Source organism: Malurus melanocephalus, unplaced genomic scaffold (assembly GCF_030028575.1).
Source record: "Malurus melanocephalus ecotype Western Australia unplaced genomic scaffold, MMel_1.1 scaffold_404, whole genome shotgun sequence".
NCBI lineage: Eukaryota > Metazoa > Chordata > Aves > Passeriformes > Maluridae > Malurus > Malurus melanocephalus.
Window position 1 is genome coordinate 563,572 of NW_026623636.1, and position 19,661 is coordinate 583,232.

Below are 19,661 nucleotides of genomic sequence, written 5' to 3' on the forward strand. Positions count from 1 at the left end.
TTGGTGGCCCCACAGCCCCGTGGGGTGGCTGCAGGAGTGTGTTTCATCCGTGGGGCATGTTCTGTGATCCTTCTCCAAATTTTTGCGAGTCCAACTATTGTTTTTAAAAACATTGCTTCAAACCTACATTTTATGGCTGCTGAGATGGCCACAGGATATGACCTTCTTGCTTTGACCCAGATTTTGACTTGCTGYACTCTTTTACATCACTGTTTAGCAAATGCAGATGTTTCAAGAGGAGGAGAAGGCTGTTTCCTCTGGAACAAAATCAAAATGCTTTCTGTTCAGTGCACAGGAGCTCCTTTTATAGACTTTTGGTCYGATCTTGGGCTGAAGACAGGGAGAATATTGTGTACATGGGGATGACATGAACAAATTCAAACTGGGGAATCAGCGTTTTCCCGTAACAAAGATGTGAATTGGCTTCTGGGCAGCAGTTGAAATGCAGATGCAGATTGATTTATGATTGTACACAGATTTGGGCAGTGGAGACAGTCTGGGTTTGAGCTGAGGACTCACACCAGTGCCCAGATGTGTCCTGAACTGGCCTGTGCTGTGTTTGCTAGGCTGCACTTGGTGCTTTGAATCTAATCCAGTATATCTGRGGCATAACTTGGCAACAGAAAGAAAACTCTGCACAGAGACTTGTAGCCATTAAGGGTCACTGAGGAGGTTGGGGTTCTGGGTTTTTTTTAAATCCTCATGTAAAAATTGAGATGTGGGTGATCTGATTGAACACAGGCACAGGCTCTCTGTTATTGTTTTAATTTAATAAATGGCTTGAAAGAGCACTTAGGTGGCTTGTGGGGCCCTTCCAGAGCGGGTGTGCTCTGTGAGAAGTGCTCAGCCCCTTAGGGCAGCAGAGAGATGGATGTGGCAAGGTCAGTTGTGCTCCCACCTTCTGACCCTGTGCCATCACAGCGTGCTCTGCACGGGCAGCACAGCTCATGGTGATGCTCCTGCCATGGATCTGAGGGCTACTGGGCCAGCAGGAGCTGCCTCTGCTCCCCTGTGAGTGCCTGGCAGAGAGCAGAGTGCAGACAGAGCCCAGCTATGTGAACCCTGTGTGTCACCTGCCCTCCCAGGCTTCTGCAGGTTTCACACTGTGGGTACAAAGCAGTGGCTGCCCCAAACCCACAGCAGCAGGAATATTCACACTGACTTCAGAAAGAGTTGGATCCAGCTGATTTTCCAGCACCCCTAAGAAACAGAAATCCATCTTTCTTTTTTAATTTGCTTTTCTTTCACCCCCTCCCTCCACTGTGTCTGCAGAAACCTCTTTGCACCAGGCTACACCGAGACCCACTACAGCCAGAGTGGCCAAGCCCAGAAAACCCCTCTGACCCACACGGTGAGTGCAGAAATCATCCCCTCCTGTTCCTGCAGGGGACACCAGCCTGGGCCTTGGAGAAGCAGGGAATCTCTTCCTCCTGAGCTGTTTTTTTTTTTTTTTTGAGGGCACAGATCCCCATAGCTTTAAGCTAAATGGGAGAGCAGTTCTGCTTTCTGATCTGGGAGGTTCCAGTGGGAAAGCTGYTCCATCCCCCAAAAATGGTAAAAACATCTTTCTGTTTTGCCTGAGCTGTGCTATGATTGCCAAAGTTGGCTGCCAGCATTGCTCCCCTCTCTCTGGGTGCTGGGGAATTGTTTATTCCTCACACTGCTCACCCTCTTGCTTTTAGTTTTGCCACCAGGTTTTCCATTCCGGGGACTTTTTGGAAAAAGAGCCCCTATAAGCCAGCTCCCGTTCATTAAAAACCCCATAAATGACTGATCTCACACAGGCTTGGCTGGCTGTGCTGCAGCAGCACAAAGATGTGCATTGGTCACAAAGCAAAAAATAAGAGAAAATCCCCATGAGATCATCGTTCCTACTGCTGCCCCGGGGTGAGGGAAGGGATGCAATGAATATGTTGGTGTTTTCTGCCTCCTTGTCCCAGCCAGAGGCTGCCTTTGTCTCMCCAGCAGCCCTGAGATGGGGGCTGAGATGCCCACGGTGTCACCCTCTCCGGGGCTGAAGCCATCCTTGGGGCCATTCCCGAGGCCAGCTGCTGTTATGGGCAGAAAGCTTTGGGGCAGCCCTATTGCCAATCCCAATCATTTCCTTGGGGATTCAAAGCTCTCAGTTTTTACTGGCAACAAGGAGCTTTTTGATGCTGTGGCACAGGCCAGGCACAGCAGCTGAAAATCCACATTTGGCTGCAGAGTCACGGAGATCCTGCGGGGATAATCAGTGGAAAGGGAACAATTCATGGAGCACGGGGCTCTGTGGTGCCTAAATATAGCACAGGATGTCCCGTGTCCATCCCAGAAGTGCTCTACCAACCCTGCCTCCCTCTGCCTTCCAGGACCACTGCTTTTACCACGGGGTCGTGCGGGGCTGGGAGAGCTCCAGCGTCACMCTGAGCACCTGCCGAGGGCTGCGGTGAGTGAGTGCCTGGGGATGCTGCAATTTGGGAATAGCTCTGGAAACGCCCCTGGGGATGGCTCTGCTCCCAGCTGGCTGCCCYTGCTCTCAGAGGCCACCCAGATTGGGCATAAACAGGGGCATGTTGGGGGAAATGCAGAAATTGGGGTAAAAATTAGTAGCCATGGCCTCCCAACCAGCTCTGGATGCTTCTGTGTGCCGGCAGCGTGGACTGTGCAATGGCTGAGCTTCACTCGAGTGCACTGGAGAAAAAGACAGCACTCACCAGTCCCAGACCAGTGCAGAAACAGCTCCTGCTCCCAGTCTCTCCCAGCTGGCAATCTGTGTGTGTKTTTTGGGGCAAAGTCTTCAAGCCTGAGCTCCCTCCTGGGTTGGCAGCCCTGCTCTCTGCTTTCTTCCTCAGTGGTGCCAGGGCGGGGTGTGTGAAACCTTTGTTTTGGGAGGAATGGAGTCTTTGGCTGGAAAAAGGGKTCTGAATCCTCAGCCAGGTCTRTGTGTCTGAGGTCTGTATCCTCCTYGCTGTGAKCAGGGAGCTGCATTCATTTACACCAGCTCTGAGTTTGTTTCCAAAACATCACTGGGCTTTATTGACATTAGTGCTCATCTGCTCTGGAGCTCCACTGCAGGCTGCTGTGCTGATGGGCCTGGCTCCAGCCAGGAAACAGCCCCAGCCAAAGCAAACCTGAGAGATGTTCAGAGAGTGTAGCACAGGCCAAAGRGCTCAGTGAGATCAACAGGACAGCGCAGCCACCTGTGGCATTTGCAATAAATACCCCAAAAGCAAAAGCAGCCGCAGGTGTGCTGTGTTTCTGTCAGCCTGTGTTTTCCTGGGCTCTGCCTCCAGCTCCAGAGGGATTGAGATGTTCARTGGTGCCTGTGCAGAGAGTTCCTGCACCCCTGAGCTGTCAGTGTCTGCTGGCAGCTCTTTGACATCCTTTTCTAACTGCTGGGGAGGCACCAGAGCTGAGCACACGTGGCTGTTCTTGCTCTGAGCCTGCAGGGCATGAGTGGTGCCCATCGAGCCACACATCTTCTGGAGGGCACCACAAACAGATTTCCAGCTCTCCTGGCTGTGAGATGCTCATTGAGAAAACCAGAACCATCTGGTTATGTGCACGACCCAGAGAGAACTCTGTTTTTCCTGTTGACAAACAAAATCTTTGCATTTTCCAGGTCAGTTCTGTTAAAGGCAAATTTCTTCTGTTGTTTGAAAAGCTTCCATTGCCCCTAAAGAACAGGCTGTGTGCTAAACTTCTGTGTGTTAAACTTCTGTGTGTTAAACTTCTGTGTGTTAAACTTCTGAGGTTGTAGCACATGCTCCAACAGCCCCTCGATGTCTGAGCCCCACTGAATAGATTTTAATCTATGGAAGCTCAGGGGTTTTCCCCTCTGGACTCAAAATACTCCCACCCTTTTTATTAACGAACTGACTGGCCTGATAAGGATAAATGTCTTGCCAGAGTCAGATGGGAGYTCAGCAGCAGCAGAAGGATTTGTCTGCAGTTGCTGTGATGGCAATTAACTTTCTGTTTTATTGCTTCCCCTTTCAACAGAGGACTTATCATACTGAACAGCAATTCCAGCTACATCTTGGAGCCAGCTCCTGACCACCCAAACCAGCACCTGATTTACAGGGCAGACACCCTGAGGCTGCAGAAAGGAGTCTGTGGCTACCAGGGCACTGGGGATGCTGCTGAAGATTGGCTCAGGGATTTCACAACTGGGATGAAACCGGCAGGCCAGAGGGTGAGCAGGGTCTGTGCATGATGCTCCAAATATCCCATCTGTTCCAAACCCTGCTGTTCTCCAGGAGATAGCTCAGAAAGGAAAATGGAGAATAATTAAGAGGGTTTGTAGCAAGCTGGATGTGAAATAGGGGCTCCAGCAGGGAAATAAATGAGTGTTAGGGACTGTGGTGGGATGTAGCTGTTCCTACATCTCATGCAGGAACAAAAGGTGGGCTGAGAACAGGCGTATGGGCAACTTGCTGGAGCTTCACTGACTTTGGTTGCTCTAAATCAATCACATTTGGAGCTCTCAGTGTGGGATGGGATGGGGTGAATGGCCAGTGAGAAACAAACTGGGAAAAAATATCTATATATAAGTTTTTGAAGAGTTTCCTGGGGAATGTTGGCGGAATAACCCAATAACCCAATAACCCAGAGTTGCTGCTGCTGCTGCAGGTGAAACGGGAGACCCTTCAGACCACGAAGTACGTGGAGCTCCTGCTCGTGGCTGATTATGCCGAGGTAAGAAATGGGATTGTGTTTATATGTTTATATCCACAGAGCCCTGAGCACAGAGCATCTCCCCTGCAGCATCTCCTGGGGCAGGGAGGGCAGCTGAGATTTCCTCCTGGCATCCCAGTGGTCCAGAGCAGAGAGGGAGAGCTGTGTCTTGGTCGCTTTTATCCCTCTGCCACCAGCATCAACCGCTGTTGGCCCAGGGAGAGATGCAGGTTGTGATTTGGRTGAGGGATAAGGATCAGTTCTGGTCTCCCAAGGTAGCAGTGGTTGATCCTAATTATGGCTGGGAGAGTCTGCCTTCAGACCAGGGAAATTTGGGGGTTTCCAGCAGTGATGTGCTGCTAACTCAGCAGTACACTTAATCTCTAGAGAAGATAACCGTGGTTAAGCTCTGCTCTGAGCTGGTAGCAGATATATAAATAGACATTTTTAAGGCTCCAGATCACAGAACAGGTCTGGAAGGAGCCGAGTGAAGTCAGCAATCCCTCCCCCAACCCCAGCCTGGACGGCAGGCCAGACACCCTGACAGTGCAAACCACACAGTGTTTTACTGATTGTTTAATCTGCAGCCCAGGCAGGAGCCAGGCTGGTCCTATCCATAATTTACAACTTGAAACTCCAGAACRGAAAACCACACAGTGCTCTGGGCTATAATTTATTCTGAACAAAGCTAAAGAGGCAGAACTTATTTTGGTTTCTCTSTAAGGCAGCAGGACACCAGAGAATACACACAATATCCAGGAACTGCCATATGTTGTTCACCATTTGATCAGRCAAACTGGGACAGAGCCTCACAGTGCTGTTTTTGTTAACTGCCCTTTCTTTGCTGTGTCCCTCATCAGAAGAAAAGTCCYAGGTTTTGTCATCTGTTAAACAAAAATCTAAAAATGTTGCCACTTTAACTCTTTGAACCAAACAGTTTGCTAAAATTGACTCATTAATTGTCAAATGGTTTAAATAGGCAAATTGGTTGGATGAGTGGGATGTGGTGAGAGCTACAGCAGCCTTGACCTCAGACATGAACTGCTGTTACCACACATTTTCCCTGGCACATTTACCAGTTCTTTGCCAGCCCCAGGCTCTGGGGGCACTGATAAATTTGGGGTGCTCTGCTGTGCCACTGCTTCAGTAGCATCACTGCCATGGGGTGCCAGGGATGAATCCTGAATATTCGTTACAGGTGGGCTGACAGTCAGATGTACAGTGCAAAGAAATTTCACTTTATTGCTACCTTCTTATTTCCAGAATAATGTGACTTGTTTTAACACATTTCAGCTATTTGTAGTTGCCTTTTTTGCTGCTTGACATGTCCCTTTTGTTCAGTTTCAGAAACATCACTTCAGTGTGGAAGCAACGAGGCTTAAATTGGTGGAGGCTGCCAATTACGTAGATAAGGTGAGATCGGGTGTGTGTGAAAGGAGGAAAGCAAGGCCCAGATCATGAAATAYGAGAATTAATYGGGACAGAGGAAGGCTGGCTTTTTRGGACAGAGAAAAATGTTYTGGCAGTTCTCCCCAGTGAAAGTAAAACATCCTTACTTTTCAGATCTACTCCCTTCCTGCTCCCCTTGAACTCCTTCCGCCACTCCCTTCACCCCGCTACCCATGAACGCTTTTCCTCTTTGTACTTGACATGGGCAGAAGATTATTCCCTTCCTCTTTCCAGGAATTTTGACATATCAGAAGATAAAACATGATGTCAGTCTCCAGTCTTTTTTTTTCTCTAGATTATGTCTTCACCATTCATTCAAAAATGGAAGTTCAGTGTCTCTCTTTCAGTSGAGTTTAGGTTTGTGGGTGGTTGTGGATTTCTGTCTGCAGAGCTCAGCACTAAGCTGAAATGCATTTCCAGAGGGAACATCTTCTCTGGACATACAGCTCTCTTGCAGCAATCAGCAGGATAGATATTCAAGATTTAAAACACAGTACAATAACTTTGTGGTGCTCATTTTATTATCTCTTTTCTTTTCTGTATCTTAGTTTTACAGGTCCATGAATATCCGGATCGCCTTGGTGGGGCTGGAGATCTGGAGCGACTGGAATAAATGTGATGTAACAGAGAATCCCTACTCCACCCTCAAGTCYTTTCTGGCCTGGAGCAGCAAAGAGAGGCTTCACAGGAAACACGATAATGCCCAACTGATCACGTAAGTTCATTTCTTCTGTTCCTGACAAGTGTTGGGAAATCCGTTTGTAAGGTTATATCCTTCCAAGATTCCAAGTGGCTTTGTGGAAAGCATCCACTCCTAACCCATCCCTCTGACACACAGTCCTGGTGCTGGGAGATGGCTGATGGTGGCCTGTGACTGATGGCCCACTGAAAAATTTTCAGCAGCTCTCAGATCTCTTTATCTCTTCCGTGGTAATTCATCCACCAGGATGAGTCAGAGGACCTGCAGGACTGAAATGCAGAGATACAAAGCTTTTCCCTAGTTTTCTTTGGTTATTTTTTTTTCCATTTAACATTATTCTATTTCCTCTCTATCTGGTCACGTCCTGAGCACAATTTCCAGGGTTCCCATTTCAAACATGCTGTCAGGATAGTGCAGAATTCCAGCTCAGAGGTGGGAGCAGAGCGTGGCTGCACCTCAAAGGTGTTACCCACTACTCTGTCCAGTCCCTGAATGCCAAGCTGGCAAATGTCAGGCTTATGTTAAATTAAATATTCACAAWCAGTACTCAGTTAAGCATCCAGAAATAGTCTTTTCTGTGCTTGTTGCAAAGCTCAGCAGGAGCACTTTTTGGAACCAAACCATTAAAAAAAATAGGATTGTCTGGCTGGCCCATAAAACAGAGTAATAGTCCAAGATAARCAGACTTTAAGGCTTTGTAGCTCTGCTATGATGTCCTGTTCCTGAAGATGCTATAAAGACAATTTGTCCCACTGACACTGTATGAGAAGCTGTGCACTGCAGGCTGCATTTCTCTGCCCGTGCCTCAGTGCCCTCTCATGCTCTTTCTGGGTTCATTGCAGGGGTGTGCCCTTCAAAGGTACCACGGTTGGCTTGGCTCCTGTCATGGCCATGTGCTCTGATTTCCAGTCAGGAGGAGTCAACATGGTAAGTAATTGSTAACACCTAATATAAAATTTCTTACCAGCAGTGAATACATAAGATAGAGGCCTCCTAAAGCCCAGGGAGAAAATATTTCCTGTGAAGTTCTCCACTCACCTGTTTACAGGCAGGAATACCTTCAGTAGGTGTTTTCCACATGCACTAATGAGGAGTTCCCCCACCCCTCTGAACCAGAGGTGCACAGGACAGGCACAGATGAAAACACTGACATCCCTCTTTGACCTTGCACAGGATCACTCTGATAAYGCCATTGGTGTTGCTGCTACCATTGCCCACGAGATGGGACACAATTTTGGCATGAACCAYGATTCTGCTGGCTGCTGTAGCACCCCTGCAGCAGATGGGGGTTGCATCATGGCTTCTGCAACGGGGTGAGTTCATCTTGCATGGGTGGTCTCAGGGAAAAGTGCAAAGGGCTTTATACAAGAGCCTCTAGAAATGTAGAGTGAGAGTGGGTTTGTGCTGCCTGCTGGAGTCAGTGTTTTTAGAAAAAATACTGCTGGACAAACCCTGTGTCATGGAGTAGTAGCAGTTTGCAAAATTCCCAATGAACTGATTCCTGCCTGAGACTGGCCTKATTGCAGGGACCTGCATTTAGAAGTGGAGCACTGAACTGTCTGGCAAAAGGAAAATTCTCCTGTTCCCTTTTCTTAAGAATGCTCCTTGTTTTCTGAGAGCCCGTGTTTAACAGGAAAGAAGTCTTTGAGAGAAAGGGGAAGCAGGAGTGACTCTAGAAGCCCAAAGAGSTTCAAAATTTGATTTTGGATGAGGAAACATAAGAATCCCCGTAATTCAGTCACGAAACATACCGGACGAACCCATTCGCTTTAAGCCACAGTGACCATCTTCTAAAGCCTTCCTCTATTTGAATGGATTTTTTTTCATGGACATCTTCTTTCGTGCTTGTCATTTCCTCCAAGGAAAACCCTCAGGGTGAGAAGTGAAAGTGTAGTGGCACACAGCAGAGCACACAACATTCCCACACATGCACAGTCACACATGGAGTGCACAGGCATTGGAATGACAGAAATTAATAGTTCATGTCACAGAAAAGATTCACATTCTTCAACATGAGGCAGTAGATAGGAGAAATTAAATATTTTTAGCAGGCAGTTATTCACAGGCTGAGTGCTGGATTCCCAGGATTGTTCAAGCAGTTGGGAATGAGCCACAGCTCCAGCACTGAGGGGATAAGGACAGCCATGCTTGTCAGCAATCACAGCCCCATGTAACTCAAGGTGTTTTGGTTCTATAAAGTTTATTTTGTAAGGCTATTATTACTGGGCAGCCTTGCTGTGCAGTCCCACCTTGTCTTCAAGCATAATGCAGGCACGGGAAATCAAAAACTGCTTTAGCACAGCTCCACAGATTTCAGGGGGACCCCTGTGTGCTTTGGCACTTGTCAGAATTTGCATGTGCTCCTTTTTGGGTCTCTGTGCCWTTGCCCGGATCTGTCTTGATGTTTTTCTGCCCTGTCTGTGTTCAGGCACCCATTCCCCAAGGTGTTCAACCAGTGCAACAGGCAAGAGCTGGAGAAGTATCTGCAGTCTGGCGGAGGGATGTGCCTCTCCAACATGCCAGACACCAAAAGAATGTATGGTGGAGGGAAATGTGGAAATGGCTACTTGGAAGAGGGGGAGGAGTGTGACTGTGGAGAGGTGGAGGTAACAATTGTTCAGATCCAACCATTTTGGGGTTTAGTGGGACAGAAATTTTTAATTATTTCTTTTGCAAATGCAGTTGTGCGATCTGTAATCAGCTTTTCTTTGTGCAGGAGACAAACACGCCCTCCCTGTACGTAAATGTAAATCAGGGTTCTAAAATACCACATCTGATTTCCCAGTGTGTAGYACAATCCATTCCAGAACTCAGGGATGGTGTGGTCCAAGGCTGCACAGAGGTGATTAAAACTTCATTTAAAAAAGAGATGAAAAAGTGATTTTAGGTCACAGAGTCACAGAGTCATTTAGGTTGGAAAAGACCTCCAAGATTGAGTCCAACCTTATTAAATTAAAATTAAACCACAACACTCTGTGCCATGTCCAGATGTTTCTTGACCACCTCCAGAGATGGGGACTCCACCCTGRGCAGCCCAATGCTTAACACCCCTCTCAGTGAAGAAATCCTYCCTGCCAGCCAGGAGGAATTCTCCCAGATGTTGCAGTTTCATGTACAAGCTCACTTTACCTTCKCTTAGCACTGCATCTCACTTCTCCACATCCATTCTTTGCCTCATAAGAAAAAAGGGAGCTGGAACCAGCAGCCCAGACTCTCCAGATGTGAGAACACTTCATTGCCATTCAGATGTGCCCTGTAAACTCTGCTGCATTTCCCTGTGTTCCAGGAGTGCAGGAATCCCTGCTGTGACCCCAGGACCTGCTCCCTGAGACCGGGTGCTGAATGTGCCCATGGCAGCTGCTGCCATCAGTGCAAGGTGGGAACCTCTGGGTTTTCCTAAGGGGACAGGGGAAAACGGGGGTGGAAATGTGAGACTGAAAGCTGGAGGTGGAAGGGGAGAAAACACAGCCAAATACTGAGTTTAACTCCTCACCTAGTTTGATTTTTTTTTTAGCTATGAGTGTTGTCAAACTGGTGGGGTCCATCCTTCTGGCTGATTAATTAAATTGTCTCCTGTGAATGCTGTGGAATGAAGTGATACTGCCTCTCTTAAACAGTGAGGGATGGGATGAATCAGAGCTGATATTTCTCTCCACTGGCTTTAGCAGAAATCCAGACAGAGCTCTTGGTGCAAACACTTCCTCCAGGGATTAAGCTGTGTTTGCTCCAAACSCTCTTTCCTGAGGTGCAGCTGAATTCCTTTAGCTCAGGTGCTGGCTGAAGAAATGCTGGCAAACACTATGATTTTAAATCTSAGCTCTCCTTATAGAGACAGGTTAAAATGTGTTTCTGATTTTGGAGCCAAAGATTGTCTCAGATTTGACAACAAATTAACTGAAAAATGAGCATAGGCAAACRTTTCTCTTAAGCTCATTTTTATTTGTGCATTGACTGCGTGCTCTTATTAACCTATCCTGAGCATACGGAAAATAGTTTCCGAAATTCCACCTGGACTCACTTGGAGCAACCCCTCAGATGGAACTGTGGGTGCCCTTTGTTCTYCATGTGTGTGGGGGACAGGAGAAAAATGAGTTGAGCAAGCTCGTCAGCAAGGGAGACAAAAGATATGCATTAAGAAAATGTCTCCAGCAGACAGGACAGGCAAAGAGGGAAACAAACCTCCCAGCCAGGGAGGGTTTGGAGAACAGATTACACAAACATCTGTCAGAAATGGCTCAGGTAAATCAGATCCTACCCTAGGGTAGAGCRGGATGGATCAGTGTCCCCGTGAGGGACATTCTGTGCCTCATCTCATTGCTACCTGGGGAAGGGATGCAGTCATTWATTTTATTCCCCACAGTTCACCCAYTTCATGAAGTYCCAGAGGCGCATGAGTCAGTGCTGACCTCAAAAAACCTTAGATAAGGAGGATGAGGTGACACACGCAAGGTTCTGTCTTATCTGCAGGCGGACGTTGTGCAGACGTGAAACCACAGAGGAGCCAGGCACTAATTCTGGGTTTCCCCCACTGTCTCTTTTTTAGCTGATGTCTCCGGGAACTCTCTGCAGGAAGAGGTCAGGGCTGTGTGACCTGCCTGAGCACTGCACTGGCGAGTCCCCGTTCTGCCCCCTCAACTCCTACCAGATCGATGGTGCTCCCTGCGATGGAGGAAGAGCCTATTGCTACAGTGGCATGTGCCTCACCTACAGGGACCAGTGTGTGCAGCTCTGGGGGCCGGGTAAGGACACTGCCTGCCCCAAAACGCGCTGCTTTCTGCACCAGCAGATGTGCTGTGGTGCCCTGCTGCTCTTCAGGGAGCAAGGCAGGAGCATCTTCCATACCTGCCATCATCAGCAGAGCATGGGGAGACTTTGCTCCTGCCTCACCCTCGTGGAGGGGGCAGAAAAAGATTCCCCATGCTCCAAACACTCCTGAAGTGAGTGAGAGGAAGCAGCCACATGAGTGTCTCGTGTGCAGGAGCACGGCCAGCGCCAGATGCCTGCTTTGAGAAGGTCAATGCTGCTGGGGACATCTATGGSAACTGTGGCAAGGACATCTTCGGGAACTACAGGAGGTGTGAGATGAGGTGAGGAGCAGGGGGGCAGCCCAGAGTTGCTCGTTGGAGATGTTTTTTTTAATATTACAAAATTATGGGCCAGGAGATAAAACTGATCCATGCATGGGTTTGCTCCCTCCCTCTGCCTCCTGGGAAACCAGCTGCATCCTTGTAGGATGTAGAGCCCTCACAGCTGAAGCTTTCAGCTCACCATTTTCCTGCCTTTTGCATTTCCAAACATCTAGCTGATATTCTTCCAAAGCAGCAGAAGAGGGGGGATTTTTTTAATCTCTAAAAAAAAATGTAGCTTTCTAACTGAGAAAAAACATTGAGTCTTAATGTTTGATTTTGTTGAGGTTGGGCATTCATGGGACATCCCCCACCCATGGGGACTGTAGGATGGTACCACCAGCATCCATCAGACCCTATAGCTTGGGACAGTTCTTGGGAGGTGCCTGCTCATTTAACAATGACTCAGCACCGCTGCTTTAATTTACATTTAGAGCTCATGTCTGCAAAACATTCAGCAAGCCAGAAATAATCACTTTAGCCTTTCCTTTGAAACCAGAGATGCCAAATGTGGGAAGATCCAGTGCCAGAGCTCTGCTTTGAAGCCCCTGCAGCCCAATGCAGTGGCCATAGACACCACRGTGAACAGGCAGCGGTGCCGAGGGACCCACGTGTACAGATCTGACAGTGAGGAGAAGGAGATGCTGGATCCTGGCTTGGTGCTGACAGGAACAAAGTGTGGGAGCCATCATGTAGGTACAGTTCTGCCTGCAGTGTATTGAGGGAGGCTCAAGGTGTCACTTTTCCATCCAGAATGTGGTTATCAAGCCATTAATTTTTTATGTCTAATGGGGCTTTCTAGGAGATTCCTAAGTTTGTTAGAAAAATAATCTCTTCAGAGAAGCAGTGGAAGAGCACACACCAAAGGCTTTATGTCTTTGCCACATGAAGTTCAGGGCCAGGGCTAAATCTGGGATTTGCTAGTTGATTGAAGCTGTGTAGCTTAAAGGTGAGACACAATTAAAAATCAGGACATGTGAGTCAGTCCAGAGACTCACCACGTGGGCATGGCCAGGATATTGCCAGCTGAGCTCCCACTCCTCTCTATTCACATTAACTGGGATTTAGGRTCATCATTAACTGTTTGTTTGGGAACCAAATTAACTCAATTTCCTGTTGTTCTGCTCAGGGAATTAATTACTTGTATTTCCAAGGTGTTTGGGACCTGCAAGTCACAAAACAGCCCAAGGCAGTGCCATGGTACATAACCACAGGACTAACACTGAGTTTTTGGATCCTTTCTGTGCAGGTTTGCTTTGAGGGACGCTGCCAGAACATGTCCATCATYTTTGATTCTGAAAGCTGTAGCAAGAAGTGCCATGGGCATGGAGTAAGTGTCTCATTTTCCATTTCCCTTCCAGGTTGAAGCAGGGTGGGATGCCATTTTTCTGTGGCTGGTTGTTCAGCTCAGTTCTTATACCTTGTTTAGGTTTGCTCTAGATTTTGGCTTCTTGGTTATTAATTTGCACATTTCTTTCCTGTTTGATGAATTTTCTGGTTCATGAGTGTCCCTTTGATAAGGATTTAAGGAGGTCTGCTGGAGGGATATGAATTGCAATGAATGGCAAACAAGAAGGGGTATATCTTAAAAAAAATCTTCTAGGCCCAGTTTAGATTGATTAAAAAATACATCAACTTATCAAAGGAAAAATATTGTGAAAAGTCACATTTAGAAGTTTATCCCAAATTGCTCTGCAGTGCCCCCAGGGGATGGAAAGAAAAGATAAATACCAATGGGCCAAGCTCTTTGGCCTAAACAAGAAGAAATATTAACTCCATCAAAGGGAAGACTCATGTCCTTCAGAGATAAGAGAAAACATTTCTAAATGCTGCTTTTCTCCTGAATCCATGTTATTGTCACTTCAGCTGAAGAACCCTTTTCTTTTGGAGAATTTCTGAGGAAATAAAAGGCACTTTCACTCCCTGAAGAAGAGAATTTCCAGGCCCTTAACTCTCATTAGACATTAAAGTCTCCTCTTTAGTGTTTAATTCAACAAAGGCTTAATTTGTTTTCACTCGAAGGTTTCCCAGTAGCTGCCACTTAAATCTGTGAATATTCCCACTCCAGGTCTGCAACAACAACAAGAACTGCCACTGTGACCAGGGCTGGGCTCCCCCGTTCTGCAATGAGGAGGGGACAGGAGGAAGTTTGGACAGTGGTCCCCCCCTGCCTGAAGGTGAGTGGGATCAGCTCTGCTGTGCTGCCACYTCAGAAGGACTTSATTTAGTAGAGAACAGAGAGTTTTCCATTCAACAAACTCAAYTTTCTYGCCCTCAGGCTCTTCAGCGGTYGTGATAGCTCTGGCAATCCTGGCTWCYRTTCTCCTTCTCATTGGGATCTTGTTTTTACTCTATTATCKGAAATGCTGGAGTAAATTTGCCCTCTGTTCTCTGAAGAAAACACCTCAGTTCAGGTAAGCTGTCAGTGCTGTGCCTTGTCTGCTTGTCCACCCTCCTTCCTTCAGTGCCAGGACAGAAGAGACATTTCAAAGGCTGGGAGGAAAGTCACTAAATGGGTGTTTTTTTTTGGTACAGTCAGTATTGGCTGCTCATTTCTTTTATTCCAGAGAAGATAAAATAGAAAATACAGGGAAATAAAAGAGAAATTTAAGATCAAGATATTAACACYCTTTTCTTTCTCTCATCACCAGTGACACCTCTGGAACTGGACATGCAAACCCTGCCTTCAAGCTGAGAACCCCCCAGCAGCAGAGGAAGGTGAGGGCAGGGTCACCTTCCACCTCCAGGGCAAAATGTGGGATTGTGGTTCCCCTTCAAACTGCAGTTAGGGAGTGGTTTTATCAAAGGATGGGGAAAATAGATGGACATCACCCATGGCTGTTCCTGGTGAATTCCTTAAAGGCAGGAGCTGGGATTTGAGCAGGGCTGTGTGGCTGCTTGTCTCTCCTCTGCTGTCACATCCYCCATCTCAAAACTGGAGAAACTGCAAACCCTGGGTTTATTTGCAAGCATCACACCAATGCCTGGATTATTCTGTTCTCTTGATTTCCATTTCTGCCTCCTGATCCCAAATTGTCCAGTCCATCTAATCAACACCTGCTAGACATTCACAGCACATGCTGGTGTTGCAGGCAATATTTTCTACTCTGTGGCTCACAGACCTCTTGTAGATCCTCAGCAGTGTCACAGTGAGTACAAAGGTGGTTTGAAGTGGAAATAAATAAGGATTTGTGGCTCTTCTGCRCAGGTGATTGGCTTCCCTGAAATCCCACCCAAACCTCCATCTCAGCAAGCTCCGGGGCTCCAGATGAGCARGCAGCAGCCATCCCCCCTCTCTGCTGGGCAGGGCTGTGGAGTGGGGCCAGGACTGCCCAGGGACATTCCCCGGAGGACACCCCCGAGCAGACCAGCCCCTCCTGCTCCTCCTGCTCCCAAACCTCCAATCTCTCAGGTATGGAGTTGTGCTGCTGCCCTGTGGGTGCTGGTTCTGGTGAAGCCTCTCACCCTAGGGGAAGTGTTAGTCTTGACCCAAACTGGTCCCATCTGATGTGAGCCTCCTACCCATAAGGTGATTTTGAGGATTAGAAGGGAAGGATATTGATTTATTTCTTCTGCTGGCAGCTTTGTTCTAAACTTATTATGGACCCCACATTATGGAAAAGATGGTAATTCACCCTACTATTTTAGATTATTCTAAAATACTATATTTATTATTCATTATTTATTCATTATTTATTCATTATTTATTCATTATTTATTCATTATTTATTCATTATTTATTCATTATTTATTATTTATTTATTATTTATTTATTATATTTAGAATATTCTAAATATTAGAAAATATTTAGACTAATATTTTGCCAATATATTGTTAGTTTTGGGCCATCAAAGAAGCAAAGGACGTTGTTCCAGTGGGTAGCAGGAGGCTGGCTCTGAGGCAGTCTGTCTAAGGGACATAAAGGAAACAAACCCTATGAAGAAAAACTTAGGGACTGGGATTTGTTTCCAGCTCCATTGTTCCTGTGAACAGCCGGCACTCGAGCAGGAAAGAAAACCCAAACAAAAGCAGGAAGCTGAGTGTTGTCAATAAGGAATAGGTATCCTTCCCAGCTGGTTGTTGACAAGTTCCCTGTGATCTCCTTTGTGTTCCCTCCCCAMCACATCCAGTCTCTTTGTCTTGGGCAGCCCTACTAGATGGAACACTTTCCATAGGATTTCCACAAGAAACCTTTCTGTTTCTGGGTTAGTGGAGAGCCACGAGCTGGAGATGACACAGGGGAAATCATTAATGTCACTTTTTGCTAGTCCCAGTGTCCTTCCTAGATGTTTGCAGCATCTGCCAGATTTGCTCTCTTGCTGTTCCTGTGGGAGAATTGAGTCTGCCTTGTCCTTCCTGGAGTCACAGGGCAAGATCCTTGGAGAGCAATAGATCCCCAAACCATCAAGAAATGCATTTAGGCATAGTCTGAGGAGACTGCAGGGGTTTTGGGTGCCCTCCAAACTGTGAGTGCAGCTGTGTTTGTTAAATCCACACCTGAAAGGCAGCAGCTCAGCACTGAGCTGAGCAATAAAGCAATAACAGGCAGTTGGCTCTTGGGGGTGGCTTCTCCCCTGGGACATGCTTTCCACCAAAATTCATTAGATGAATGGAAAATATAACGCTCTGAGCATCCTATTGRGGACAGCTGTGTGCACAAACAAACMATAWCTGCTTGTGGGTCTGTGTTTGTGTTTGTAGGGGCACAAGAACGTGCACATTACGGTGTTTACAGGTATTGTGCAGGCAAACAAACAGTTTGYGTGTGAAACTTCCTTCCAGCCACGTGGCCCTGGAACACAGGTTACCTGTTAGTTGCAAAATTAAGGCTTCAATTCCAAACTTTTTCTTTCTTCTGTAGGACATGTCAAGGCCACGGCCACCCCAGAGGGCTCTGCCAGCGAATCCCGTCCCATCCCGATCCAGGGGCTGGCAGGGGAGCAGCCCTGTCCCACTGCCTCCTGGGCACCCCAGAGCCCCAGCACAGCTCCAGGTAGGCACTGAGAGTGGTGCTGGGAAGCCCCATGATGTCCTGTCACAAAAACCCTCTGAAGGGAATAAATATCAGCTGCAAAACCCCTTCATGCACAGCCCAGGGTGGGTGGGGACAGCTGTGGGGTTGGTCACCTTTATTGCAGAGGGCTGTTTTTACCTGTTCAATACTGAGAATTTATTGAGTTTATTGAGCAAAATGGTGAATTCAGTGCTCCACATCCTTGAACACTTCCACAGGCAAGGCATTTGTTGAGGGGGGCAGAGCAATGGGGTMGAGGGGTGTGCGACCCAGAACAGCAGAACGTGAAGATTCACACAAGAATTGAAGATGCCAGTAAGAAACAAAAACTCTTTCCAGCCTCTCCAGCCATGGCTAAGGAGATGCTTTTTCTGCAGAGAGTATTTCCCAATAAGGAGATGCTTTTTCTGCAGGGATTATTTCCCAAAAATGATCTGAATATGGGCAGTTCATAAGGGACTTTCAGGCACTGAGTTCAGCGCTCTGCAAACCTTTACCACGAAACATGTCCACTCCACACAGCAGTTGTATTTTCTCCTCATATACTGCAGGCCAGCTGTGAAAAATGGGGAAAACTGCAGGAACTTGTGCTCCTGTGTGCCGCAGACAGGCTTTTCCTGGTTGATAGCAACATCAGCTCCAGGAGAGGCTGAGGATGGCGCTCGCTCTTCCATCACTGCTCACTCCTCTTCTTTCCCCCTTTTTTCCATCTCACCCAGAATTCCGGTGCCTGGACAGCTGGAGCAGCGAACAACCTCAAAGTGGGGCAGCCAGGCTCCCGTGGGCATTCTTGAGGCTTTCTGTTCCTGGCTGGCCCTGCCCTTCCCAGGGCTCTGGATGGCCTTCATCACCCAAAACCACACTCACACATCCACTGCCATGGACAGTGTCTCAGTTCCTCTCCTCCTGTCTCCTCTGTGACCCACCAAACTGCAGCCAGGAGTGCCCCAGGCACATTCCAGGCTGAGCTGGACCCTCTCTGCCTTTTCCACGTCRGGATGGCTCGTTTTGTACGGTATTTAAATATTGTTGTGCAATATTCAGCGCAGAGATGGGGCGATGGGGGTTTCACGTGTTTTCAATCAAGTCGTTTTAAGTTATTTTAGTGTTGCCAGGGAGAACAAGCTGTGAGTGCAGGTGCTGGCCCTGATGGGTTTTCACATGAGCCCTTTTGGCTTCCTCAGCCCCCCATGCAGCTGCAGGAGGATATTGGTGCTATACAGACCCCTCTGCCCCCGGGGACAGCGGGAGGCAGCTGCTGACAACATTCCTCAGTTTATTGTTTACACTGGGGGGCAAGCGRGGCCCCAACCAACTGGGGAAATACGATTTGTGGGGCCACTGTGGATTTTGGTCAGCTTTAGCAGAGGGGATATCAACTATTTTCCCCATATAACCCTTTTCAGCAAGAGTGTTGCAGCCCTTCCGTCCCCCAGCACTCGCTTGTCTTCCCTTGGTGCTGTAAATCCCAAAAAGCATCCCCAGCATGGCCCGTGAGCTCCAACCCATGGCATCAGGACACATCCAGGTACGACAGGGAAGGCGGTACCGTGGAGCAGGAGATGTTTTTTTGCACGTGTTTTGCTCTGTGCTGAGCTGTGACTCAGCCTGGGCTGTCTGCTCTCCCAGACAGTGAAAAAACTACCTGAAAACTGCCCAGGTGATGACACAGCCAAAATACTCACACAACACATGGTGCTTTTGTAGGGCAGCTCTCTTTCTCCAGGCTTTTTCTCCAGGCCATGGATGGAGAGAGAGCTGTCTGTGTGCACTTTAAGCAGCTGATGATTCTGACCCTGAGGACCCTCCCTTATGAATTTGTTTTTTTCTTCTCCTAATAGTTTGGTTTTTGTATGTGTTTTTTTCTTTTTTTTTCCCCTCAGGATTTTAAAAAAAGACCTTTTGTTATGCCAGATTTTTTTTATTCTTTTCCTTGAAATGATTTCCTAGGAAAACACAGGGAAATCTGGAGCTGTGGTTACAACWGTTCTCTTGTGTCTGATTTATTATGGATAAATCCTCAAAGGCCATAACTGCTGCTCCACATGTGAGAAAGTGCATTATTGGCAAAAATAAAAAGAGTCTTGTTCAATCTGCTTGTTAAAGAAACCCCAGACGAACCCTAAGTACTCATTAAATTTGTAGTTATGGGTAACAGTGTATCTGTAGGATGACTCAAGACACATTAGTTTTCACAACTTTACTACCTCTTTCTCCACAAGGAAACAGTTCACAGGGTGTGTCTTGAAATTCTCACCAATTATTCCTTATCTCACCAATTTTAGATCTTTTCTTACCTTCTGCGTGCCTGGAAAACAAACCAACCTAAAAAACTCCTTTCTGAAATAAGGGAGGGCAAGTAAAAAAACAGCGTTCTAMTATTTTTAGTCTTTTTCTATAGTTGGGGTATATCACACATAAAAATGTGTATTCAAACAAACCCCAAATCTGTTGTTTYTTGGTATGTAATGGCATGTTTGGCTGCTCACAGGTGGAGCAGGACGTTCACTGTAGTAGCAGATTCAACTACAGGAACTTGATTTCATATCTGAGCCCTCGCTGAGGACAGCAGCCCTTCTGCTCCCACCCCTGATCCTTAGCAAMTGGCCACTGAAAATCAATAAAATTATTTTCATTGCATTTCATGTGAATGTGGGATCAAGGTTTTAAAAAATGCCTCTGGGCAAACAATGCTCAGAGAACAACTGGACGTGCC

General features: G+C 47.2%; 1 protein-coding gene across 1 annotated transcript in view; it reads left to right on the forward strand.

Annotated features, from left to right (window-relative positions):
• The window catches only part of ADAM19 (ADAM metallopeptidase domain 19), a 30,412-nt gene extending 11,650 nt beyond the window's left edge, over window positions 1–18,762 (forward strand). The window contains exons 4-23 of the mRNA XM_057379408.1: window positions 1,273–1,351; window positions 2,349–2,425; window positions 3,982–4,174; window positions 4,612–4,677; window positions 5,998–6,069; window positions 6,654–6,820; window positions 7,648–7,732; window positions 7,979–8,118; window positions 9,234–9,411; window positions 10,092–10,181; window positions 11,349–11,544; window positions 11,784–11,892; window positions 12,431–12,623; window positions 13,181–13,261; window positions 14,000–14,108; window positions 14,210–14,345; window positions 14,583–14,649; window positions 15,140–15,343; window positions 16,793–16,924; window positions 17,665–18,762. Of these exons, the coding sequence (XP_057235391.1) occupies window positions 1,273–1,351; window positions 2,349–2,425; window positions 3,982–4,174; window positions 4,612–4,677; window positions 5,998–6,069; window positions 6,654–6,820; window positions 7,648–7,732; window positions 7,979–8,118; window positions 9,234–9,411; window positions 10,092–10,181; window positions 11,349–11,544; window positions 11,784–11,892; window positions 12,431–12,623; window positions 13,181–13,261; window positions 14,000–14,108; window positions 14,210–14,345; window positions 14,583–14,649; window positions 15,140–15,343; window positions 16,793–16,924; window positions 17,665–17,739 (2,449 nt within the window). The 3' untranslated portion in view covers window positions 17,740–18,762. The remainder of the gene's footprint in view (window positions 1–1,272; window positions 1,352–2,348; window positions 2,426–3,981; window positions 4,175–4,611; window positions 4,678–5,997; window positions 6,070–6,653; window positions 6,821–7,647; window positions 7,733–7,978; window positions 8,119–9,233; window positions 9,412–10,091; window positions 10,182–11,348; window positions 11,545–11,783; window positions 11,893–12,430; window positions 12,624–13,180; window positions 13,262–13,999; window positions 14,109–14,209; window positions 14,346–14,582; window positions 14,650–15,139; window positions 15,344–16,792; window positions 16,925–17,664) is intronic.
• The last annotated feature ends 899 nt before the right edge of the window (window positions 18,763–19,661 follow it).